General features: G+C 37.7%; 1 protein-coding gene across 1 annotated transcript in view; it reads left to right on the top strand.

Moving 5' to 3' along the window:
- Positions 1-3154, top strand: part of clcn6 (chloride channel 6) — a 24339-nt gene extending 21185 nt beyond the window's left edge. The window contains exons 22-23 of the mRNA XM_073819223.1: positions 59-180; positions 1245-3154. Of these exons, the coding sequence (XP_073675324.1) occupies positions 59-180; positions 1245-1329 (207 nt within the window). The 3' untranslated portion in view covers positions 1330-3154. The remainder of the gene's footprint in view (positions 1-58; positions 181-1244) is intronic.
- The last annotated feature ends 8497 nt before the right edge of the window (positions 3155-11651 follow it).

Raw genomic sequence — 11651 nt, 5'->3', positions numbered from 1 at the left:
AGTTTGTTCAACGGCCTCTCTCAGACATAATTAGCCTATTTTACTTTTTTTTTAACAGGATGTTACTCCTTACATGAACCCTTGTCCATATACAGTCTCTCCAAATACACACGTCTCCCAAGTATTCAATCTGTTCAGGACCATGGGGCTTCGGCACTTACCTGTAGTCAATGCGGTGGGGAGAGGTACGTCTAAAACACTTCAAACATCTAAGCATGTCAACTTTCTGTCTTCATTTATACTTTTAAAGGAATAGTTCACCCAGAAATAAAAATTGTCATATCTCATGGGTGTGAATTGAAAATTCATAGGTTTTCAATTAAATTTCAGAATGATTTTTGCAAATTCATAAAGATTTTTATTAGACTCTTAAAAATGCAATTAAATTAAACCAAAAACTTTTAAATATTTTTTGGGGAAAAACAGCAACAATTTAAAGCAGTGTTACACGTATTGTTTTTATGCTTAAACCCTTTTTTGTCTTTGTCCCGCATACAGGCGTATCAATACTATATTATATTATATATATAATTTTTTATTTTTATTTTATTTTTTTCCATGGATTTTCTGGAAAATAACAATTTTATAATTTCATGTCTCCATGGTTGCATGTAAGTAGTTTATGTTAATGTTTTTTTTTTTTTCCCAAAATACTGAATAATGCTTTACCGAATTGCAATTCATATGCTTTTTTTAGCATTTTATATCAGTTCTTGAATAAAACAAACAATTCATGTTTCAAGATCAAAGTATATGCATTGGCAGGATTTCTTTGTTGTTGTTTTTCCCCCATTAAATGAAAGCTTTTAGTGACAATGTGCTGAAAAACTCAAAAAGAGTGAGTAAATAAGGCTATATATGACCCTGGAACACACAACCAGTCAGAAGGGTCAATTTTATGAAATCGAGATTTATATATCTACTTGAAGCTGAATAAATAAGCTTTCCATTGATGTATGGTTTGTTAGGATAGGACAGTACTTTTTCGAGATACAACTATTTGTATTTGACAATCTGTTATCTAAGGGTGCAAAACATCAAAATATTGAGAAAATCGCCTTTAAATTTGTCCAAATGAAGTTCTTAGCAATGCAAATTAACAATCAAATATTAAGTTTCCATATATGTACAGTATGAAATGTACAAAACATCTTAATGGAAAATAATCTTTAATATCCTAATGATTTTTGGATGAATAATTTCTTCTTTTTTAAAATTTATTTAAATCATCTGTGTCTCTTTTTTCAGATTGTGGGAATAATCACCAGACATAATCTTACCCATGAGTTTTTAGTTGCAAAACTCCGACAGCATTACATCACGATCTAAGACTCCGTTTGCGATCAAACGCCCACCTTGAGTAATGGCTTCAGACGAGGAGAGCCGAACGCTCCAGGACCTGAGACTAGATCGCCTTCGGACCTGAACCCCCACTTCAGGTTGCACCCTAAAGCCATTCCTAGTATCTGCGTGGACCGCCGGAGTTTGGTACCTGACCCGTCCCAACACAAACACACCTCATGCTAGCACTAATGCAGGTGAGGTCCCGTTCATCAACACACTCGCTGCCTGTGCTTTACCAACCTCACTGTAGCACTTTTAATTTTGTCTCTCTGAGTTCTGAATGTTTTTTAATTGTGCTCAGCATTTCTGTGTATCTCTGAACGTTTGCTTTTGCACAAAGACTGATATAAACTACTGACCACAGTCCCTGGTCAAAAGGGTGAATGTCATGAAAACTGTCAAGGGTCATGTTTCACCCTAAAATTAAGCAAAACAACTTTTTTCTTTCTTTTGAAGAAAGAGTTTTTTAGGATCTTTAAGATGTTTTAGCATTATGTCATTATTTTGACAATTAAGCACATTTCCCCCAAATGAAAACAAAAAGCTTATTACTGTACTGTCAAAATATTTCAATTGTATTCCCATATTTTTTTATTTGTATATTTTGGAATAAGTGCAGTGCTGTAATGCATTTTTTTTTTTTTTTTTTCAATTTTCAAGTTTTACAGATTACTGAAGTAATCAGTGTAAAGAAAGTTACCAATATAAAAATAATTGTAATTATTATAAAAATAACTATAATTTGATTTTTTTGCAATTAATTCTAAAAATGCAACAAAATATTTTGTTGAAGTTGGCTTCATTTACTTGAAACTAAATATGTTTATTTTCTTTGGGTGAAATGTGAGCAATTTTCATAATTATGATGTTTATGGGCAATTATGATAAAACCATTGTACATGCGGCATTAAGGACATATTAATAGACCTATTTACAGAGCTCAACAATCAGATCTTGGCATTTTATGGACATTTCATCTCATTTATGTATGCCATTATTTAAAAATATCTTTTTTTTCTAGTAACACATTTTCAAGATGCAATGCAAAGTTATTAAATTCCAGTGTTTTGGCATTTATTCCAAGTGAAGAATGTTTTAATTGTAGTCGTGGCATTAATATTTCTACGGTTCATGTTGCCCATTCCATTGAAGTGTCCTGACCTTTTGACGTTGTTTTGTCAGGGAAGAAAGATCTCAGGGTGTGTTTGTAATAATGAACCAATCAAACCACCATAAAGTCACTGAATTACAGGGATTTATGTAACACACATGCTTGTTTGTTAACATACAGTCATGATATTAATATATCATAATATAATTCAACTGTGGTTTGATTTCAAGGGACTTACAAGAACAGACTAAATAGTGTTAGAAGAAATGATGGCACATTTGTATACTACACATTCCTTAATTGTTTACTGTAATTTCCTTTTTTTATTTGATTTATTTAAGTGGAAGGCTATTTTGTCACACATATGCTGCAAAAATGTTTTAATTTATGCTTTAAAGTGTCATTTATCGTTTGAAGTTTTTTATTGTGATGAGGAACTGTCACAGTTTTATTTGATGTGTCTTTTTAATGTATGTTTTATAACATACTGTTTAATTTCTTGACTAAATATGTGCTGCAGGTATGGAAAGCCGACTAAACACGATCTATCTGTTATAAGAGCTTCATAAAGCGATATGCAAATGTGAAAATCATCTGTGATCTCGATACTCCGTTGTGATGTCTTGTACACTATCAATATGGTTTTTCAGATGATTGATTTAATGCAGTAGTCAAAATAAAACAAATATACCCTTGTAAGGCTTGTGTTCAGTGGAATGAGGTCAGAATTCATACAGCAGGTCTAATAGCATTCATAAATATGCTTGGATATCCTAACGTGATTCATTTAAATTAGTGGTGGGCCGTTAATCTATTCTCAAAGTTGGGTTGGGAGCTGGGTCTAAACTACGTAAACTATGATGACTTTCACCTTGATATTTTAGCGCGGATGACGTATACCTAGTCGAATTGCACTGTAGGGGGCGAGAACGAGTCTTCAACTTCTGTGAAATTACCACATCAAATGAGACGTGCAAACATGGATGCAGTTATGAAGCCGCTTCAGGGCAGGTGCGTACGTTGCTAGACCCTTTTTACTGGGGCACGTGCCCCAGTGAAAACCTGCTGTGCCCCAGTAAAATCTCAAGTTTGAGTTATAATTTACTTTGATAATCCCGAAATAAAGACATTAAACTATATGCAATAACTGAATTGAAGCTTCTAAAAGCAACGCAGTTTAATCAAAGACTATGCACGCAGATAGGCTATCCATGCCCGTGCGCGTCTGTGTATTTAACGGCAACACGCACGTCGTGCAGCCTTTTGCGCAGAAGTACTTGGTTACACAAGTTTGTATAGGTAATTATGTTGTAAATGCAATTGTCAAGCAGTTTGTGATGCATTTTGGAAACAGGAGATGAGCGCCTGGTCTAATGTGCCACCTGGCCCGTTCTCGAAGACTTACTTTTAGTCATTATTTGGGTAGCACACATATTCTGAAAATGCCTTCAGCAGAATTCAAATTAGCCATTTTAATCTAGATTAATCTAGATTAATTCCAAGATTTAATCTAGATTAAAAAAATTAATCTATGCCCACCCCTAATTTAAATACTTTAATATTTATTAAATTGCATCCTTCCACTAGAATATATTATCTATATAGAGCTGGTTCTCCAGAATTGTTTGATTGGGTTCAAGCCCAGGCTGTGGTTGGGCCGCTCAAGGACATTCACAGAGTTGTCTATAAGCCACTCTTGCTGTGTGTTTAGGGTCATTGTCCTGTTGGAAGGTGAACCTTATGCCCAGTCTGAGGTTCTGAATGCTCTAGACTGGGTTTTCATTAAGGCTATCTCAATATTTTGGTGTTTTGAGCTTTTCTTTTACTCTGATGAGTCCCTCAGGCCCTGCCACTGAAAAACAGCCCCACAGCATGAGGCTGCTACCAGCACACTTTACTTTTGGTATGGTACTCTGCAGGTGATGAGCAGTGCCTGGTTTCCTTCAAACATGAAGCGGGAGCAAGTGCAGAGAAAATAAAATTGGACCCAGGATAGAGCCCTGGGGTACCCAAATTCACCAATTTCCACCAAAAAACTCCTATTTGTCAGATAGGATGCAAACCAATCTAATGCAGTACTATAAATGGCAACCTCAGAATTTAATCTTAACAAGATGCTGTGATCTATGTCCAATAATAAAATAATAGAACATAGAACAGTCTGCAGATAACAAGAGATCATTTACTAATCTTAAAAGGGAAGACTCAGTTCTACGTTTTGCTCTAAAACCAGACTGAAAAAGATCCAGAATATTATTAGAAGTTGGTAGGAGGAAATCTGGTTTAATACAACCTTCTCCAAAACTTTGTGTTTTGAAATTGGCCTATAATTATTTAATTCAGTGGGATCAAGATTTTTTTTTATTTATTTTTTTTTTATTTTTTTTTGTAAATTCCCAGTGTGTTTTTATGTCTTCACTGAGGAGTGGATTGAGTCTTGCCAAACCACCAAAGCCTAGGTTGGTGAAATGCCTGGAAATGTTGCAGTGATGTTTGTCCTTCTGCAGGTTTCTCCCATCTGCAATTATGATCATGGAGCTCAACTAGAGTGACCATCAGCTTCTTGGTCACCACTCTAGACAAGGCCCTTCTCCATCAATTGCTCAGTTTGTTCAGTGGGCTTGTTCTCGGAAGAGTCCTGGTTGTTTCAAACTTCTTCCATTACGGGTAACATAGACTACATGCTTCTGTGAACCTTCAATGCAGCAGAATTTTCTCTGAACTCTTCCCCAGATGTGTGGCTTGATGCAATCCTGTCTCTGAGCTCTACAGGCAGTTTTTTTTTTTTTAACCTCAGGGCTTGGTTTTTGCTCTGATGTGCATTTTCAGCTGTTAGACCTTTTAATAAGACATGTGTGCCTTTCCAAATCTTGTGCAATTTAAGGAAAAAGGCTTAAACTCATTCACTTATCGATTCAATGTCAATAAAATTAACAGGATGGGGAAAAGAGCTTAAATTAGTTGTTGCTCAGTGCGGGATTGGCAGTCAGCTTGGTGTTCACACTGACAGCAGGATATCATAATTTTTTAAAGGAAGTTGCCATTTCCAGTGCCGGGGACATTGGTGATGCAACAATTTGAGCAGAGCACTGCTGAGTTTTATGCAAGTGAGGATCGACACAATGTGACGACAACAACTAATGTGAGTGCTGGTCTGCTAATGTAAACATGCACTGAAGTCTATATGGGGGCACCAATACTCACCTGCTTTTACATACCACAGGGGGTCTACACTTAAAACTGGGTGCAAACCCGAGCCAGTCAGCAGGTGAAGTACCACAGAGTTACAGAGAAATGTGTCAGTAATCCCACGAGGAAAACGGGTACATCGTCCTCTGAACTTTGAATTTACCAGGAGTCATTTAGAATGCTTCTTTTCGATCGCTTTAAAGGCTCTTTGTGATGTCATATTAAGTTGTCTCAGAAGGCCAATTTATTATTATTATTATTATTATTATTATTATTATTATTTTTTTTTTTTTTATATAAGTAGTGTCTCCAAAGGACTTATAAAGAATGTAAAGGACTCACTGTCACTGCTGACATATTAGGCCATAAATACCAGAATAAATTACACACATAATGTTTTAGCTATAAGAATATACAGTATGTCACAAAAGTGAGTACGCCCCTCACATTTCAGCAACCGTTTTAGTATATCTTCTGAAGGGACAATACTATAGAAATTAATCTTGAATATATTTTAGAGCTGTCAATGTGCAGCTTGTATTGCAGTATAGAGTTATTGTCCCCTGATAACAACTCAACATACAGCCATTATTGTCAAAATAGCTGACAACAAAAGTGAGTACACCCTAAGTGATAGCAGTATGTTGTTTAACCATGCAAGGCCACATGTCCTATTCATCATGTTTATATTTTTATCTGCTTGACAGGACCATACAAACTTGTGTATCTTGTATTAGAGCAGTTAAAATTAGGTGCTTTAAGTACAGTTCTCTCATACTGACCACTGGATGTTCAACATGGCATCTCATGGCAAAGAACTCTCTGAGGAGTTGAGAATTAGAATTGTTGATCTCCACAAAGATGGCCAAGGCTATTAGAGGTTCAGTAACACCCTAAAACCGAGTTACACTACAGTGGTCAGGGTCATACAGAGGTTTTCCAAAATACGGAGGGTTCAGGTCTGGAGACATACTTGGTCACTCCGTCACCCTCACCTTCAGCTTCCTCACCAAGGCAGTTGTCATCTTGGTGGTGTGTTTGGGGTCGTTATCATGTTGGAAAACTGCCGTTCTGCCTAGTTTCTGGAGGGAAGGCATCATGTTCTGCTTCAGAATGTACAGTACATAATGAAATCCATGTTTCCCTCAATGAACTACAGCTCCCCAGTACCAGCAGCACTGATTTGTTGCAATGTGCGGCGTATGGTCTGATCACTGACAAGCTGACCATCTACTTCTACAACCCTTAAAGCAATGCTGGCAGCACTCATGCATCTGTTTTTTGAAGCCAGGTTCTGCACCTGACGCACAGAACGAGTGCTCAACTTGGTTGATCAACCCTTGCAAGGTTGTAGAAGTAGAAGGTCAGCTTGTCAGTGCTCAGACCATACGCCGCACACTGCAACAAGTCAGTTTGCATAGGCATCGTCCCAGAAGGAAGCTGGCTCACAAGAAAGCCTGCAAACAGTTTGCTGAAGACAACCTGTCCAAGAGCATGAATTACTGGAACCATGTCCTGTGGCTCAGATGGTGTCCAGCATGTGTGGTGATACCCTAGTGAGGAGTACTACCAGAGCCAGCCCAAGGCATAAGCGAACTAAGCGGCTGCTTAGGGCCCCCAAGAGTACATGAAATTACATCGTTTTTTTTTTTTATTTATATATGTATAATATTTCAATGGATATCATATTGGTAATAAAAAACATTATTCAATTAAAAAAAACAATGCAATATTATTTTAACTGGCTGCAGCAGGATGCATGCACAGTTGGAGTGACAGCCATAGGATGCCTAACCGAGGTAACTTAAATTCATCGAAGAAGCAGCGTCACTGCAGCAAAACAGTTAATAATGTCACAAAAAAGGGCATATCTTTCTGGTGCAGAGAAAAGAAAACGGAAGAAATCAGAGGAAGAGAAAAAATAGCAAGATAAAGATAAGTAAAAAAAAAAAAATGAGTATAAACTAAACGAGGCTATATTGCAAGCTAACGTTGGCTGGCTAGTTAATTAAGCAAACAAGAAAGCTAACGTTTTATTTAACATCCACAAATTTAAGCTTTGCAATATTAATATTATAATACAACATATTACTTAGCTGGATTAAGATTCAAGTTTTTGCATTCTGTGTAAAAATTTTCCTAGATTATATTTTTGTAATAAAAATAAGCTTCTGTTTCATAAACTTGGTGCTAATAATAAAAAATAAGCTTCTGTTTTATAACTTTGGTACTGATAACAGTTTAACATTACTTACTACGTTTGGGGTCTGTGTTTTTATATCATTATGTCTTAATGTTTTAGGTGTACAGATGGCTTGCGGCCATATATATAGTTTTCATATAAAAATACCCTGTTTGTGTTAGATTTATAGTGTGCGACTAATAAAGGATTGACAATAGTTAGTCATATTGGTGGCACAGAGGGGCCCCCAAATAAAATTATGCTTAGGGCCCCCTGAAGGCTTGGGCCGGCCCTGAGTACTACAGTCAAGCATGGGGGTAGTAGCATCATGGTCTGGGGCTGCATGAGTGCTGCTGGTTCTGGGGAGCTGCAGTTCATTGAGGGAAACATAGATTTCATTATGTACCGTACATTCTGAAGCAGAACATGATGCCTTCCCTCCAGAAACTAGGCAGAACGGCAGTTTTCCAACATGATAACGATCCCAAACAAACCACCAAGATGAAAACTGCCTTGCTGAGGAAGCTGAAGGTGAAGGTGATGGGGTGGCCAAGTATGTCTCCAGACCTGAACCCTGTTAAGCACCTGTGGGGCATCCTTAAGTGGTAGGTGGAGAAGCACCATGTGTCTAACATCCAGCAGCTCCCTGAGGAGTGGAAGAGGATTCCAGCAACAACCTGTGCAGCTCTGGTCAATACCATGCCCAGGATGATTAAGGCAGTGCCAGTTAACAATGGTGCTAACACAATATATTGACACTTTGGACAAGTTCACTTAGGGTGTACTCATTTTTGTTGCCAGCTATTTTGACAATAATGGCTGTATGTTGAGTTATTTTCAGAAGACAGTAAATCTGTACTGCTATACAAGCTGCACATTGGCTACTCTGAAATATATCTCAGTTTCATTTATATAGTATTGTCCCTAAAATGGTTGCTGAAATGTGAGGGGTTTACTCACCTTTGTGAGATACTGTATATAGTGGGTACTCAGGAGTTAATTTTTTTTACTGATGTTTTAAGTGTTTTGTGCTTGTTTGTTGTTTTGTATATTTTTTTTAAATGTCACACTTTAGTTTGGTGATCAACTCTCACTCTTAACGATTAACTACGACTTTTTCTTTCAATGAACTTCTAATAAAACACCTAGATTTATCAGTTAAAATGTTATGATAGTGTTTGGTTCAATATATATATTCAAACTAATGAATCCTTAAGTTTGCAATCAGTATGATCAACTTTTTGCCCTTTACAAAGAAAAATGGCATTCAAAATACAACAAATCTTATAAATCACACTTGAAATATTGTTAAAATTGTAATCATTATGTTTACCTCTGAAAACTTTTTTATCAAATAGACAATATATATATACACTCACCGGCCACTTTATTAGGTACACCTTACTAGTACCGGGTTGGACCCCCTTTTGCCTTCAGAACTGCCTTAATCCTTGTGGCATAGATTCAACAAGGTACTGGAAATATTCCTCAGAGATCTTGGTCCATATTGACATGATAGCATCACGCAGTTGCTGCAGATTTGTCAGCTGCACATCCATGATGCGAATCTCCCGTTCCACCACATCCCAAAGGTGCTCTATTGGATTGAGATCTGGTGACTGTGGAGGCCACTTGAGTACAGTGAACTTATTGTCATGTTCAAGAAACCAGTCTGAGATGATTCGCGCTTTATGACATGGAGTGTTATCCTGCTGGAAGTAGCCATCAGAAGATGGGTACACTGTGGTCAACAATACTCAGGTAGGCTGTGGCGTTGACACGATGCTCAGTTGGTACTAATGGGCCCAAAGTGTGCCAAGAAAATATCCCCCACACCATTACACCACCACCACCAGCCTGAACCGTTGATACAAGGCAGGATGAATCCATGCTTTCATGTTGTTGACGCCAAATTCTGACCCCACCATCCGAATGTCGCAGCACAAATCGAGACTCATCAGACCAGGCAACGTTTTTCCAATCTTCTATTGTCCAATTTTGGTGAGCCTGTGCGAATTGTAGCCTCAGTTTCCTGTTCTTAGCTGACAGGAGTGGCACCCGGTGTGGTCTTCTGCTGCTGTAGTCCATCCGCCTCAAGGTTCGACGTGTTGTGCATTCAGAGATGCTCTTCTGCAAACCGTAATCATAACGAGTGGTTATTTGAGTTACTGTTGCCTTTCTTTCAGCTCAAACCAGTCTGGCCATTCTCCTTTGACCTCTGGCATCAACAAGGCATTTGCGCCCACAGAACTGCCGCTCACTGGATATTTTCTCTTTTTCGGACCATTCTCTGTAAACCCTAGAGATGGTTGTGCGTGAAAATTCCAGTAGATCAGCAGTTTCTGAAATACTCAGACCAGCCTGTCTGGCTCCAACAACCATGCCACGTTCAAAGTCACTTAAATCACCTTTCTTCTCCATTCTAATGCTCGGTTTGAACTGCAGCAGATCGTCTGACCATGTCTACATGCCTAAATGCATTGAGTTGCTGCCATGCGATTGGCTGATTAGAAATTTGCGTTAAGGAGCAGTTGGACAGGTGTACCTAATAAAGTGGCCGGTGAGTGTATATATAAATTTACAGGTATGATCGTGCAAAATCCTAATAGGTCAATACCCTTTTTTTTAATTATATATAACTGTGTTTCGGTAGTTACAAATTTGTAGAGAGGACACATATTCCAAAGCTTTCTGAAAATGCAATATGAGAATTAACTGCACAATTACTATAAATGTGTACCTTGGATATTATACAATTTACAAGAGGTTTCCAACTCTGACTTTGAACCAGTTCTGTGAAATGGATGGTTTTCCCATTATTAAGACATATCTGATGTGCACATGACAATGCAGTGTGATGAATTAAAGTGGCTGCACCTGCTGTTCAGTTGGTCATATTCACTCCAGAGCTCAGAATCTGATTCATTAAACTCTTCATGGCCGAATGCGTGAGTTAAACGCACTCTGACACATTCATACAGACCTCCTAATGTAGGCTGATGTGTCGGACATGGGCCATTTCAGCATTGATCTGATTTCCAGAGAGGAAACAAGGCTCATAAAATGTTGAGAGCTAATCGTGGCATTCCTCAATGACAAATTTGGATGCTGTTTTTTTTATTCCAGTTCATCTGTGGTTTTGTACTAAGGATGCACATCATAGTGAACAAGAAAGGCAGGACGTTCATGGTCTACAGTCTACAACCTATTATTGATCTTGAATCCCCCATCAGATTTAATGAATGTAACTCACTGACACAGGCTTTGCTTGACTCTTGATAAGAAGAAATCAAGAATTTAAAATGTTATCATATGTGGTGTGAAAAAGTGTTGGCCTCCTTAATGATTTTTATTTATTATTTTTTTTGTATGTCATCAAGATCATCAAAAAAAAAATTAATTTAAAGATAACACAAGTAAACATAGCATGCAGTTTTTAAATGAAGGTTTATTTTATGAAGGGAAAACAAAATCCAAACCCACATGGCCCTGTGTGAAAGTGTTTGTCTCTAGCCACACCCAGACCAGATTACTGCCACACCTGTTTGCAATCAAGAAATCACTTAAATAGGACCTGCCTGATAAAGTGAAGTAGGCCAAAAGATCCTCAAAGGCTACACATCATGTTGAGATCCAAAGAAATTCAGGAACAAATGAGAAAGAAAGTAATTGAGATCTATCAGTCTGGAAAAGGTTATAAAGCCATTTCTAAAGCTTTGGGACTCCAGCGAACTACAGTGAGAGCCATTATCCACAAATGGCGAAAACATGCAACAGTGGTGAACCTTCCCAGGAGTGGCCGGCCGACCAAAATTACCCCAAGAG

This window comes from Garra rufa, chromosome 15 (genome assembly GCF_049309525.1).
Source record: "Garra rufa chromosome 15, GarRuf1.0, whole genome shotgun sequence".
Lineage (NCBI taxonomy): Eukaryota > Metazoa > Chordata > Actinopteri > Cypriniformes > Cyprinidae > Garra > Garra rufa.
This window is presented reverse-complemented; position numbering and strand designations above follow the sequence as displayed.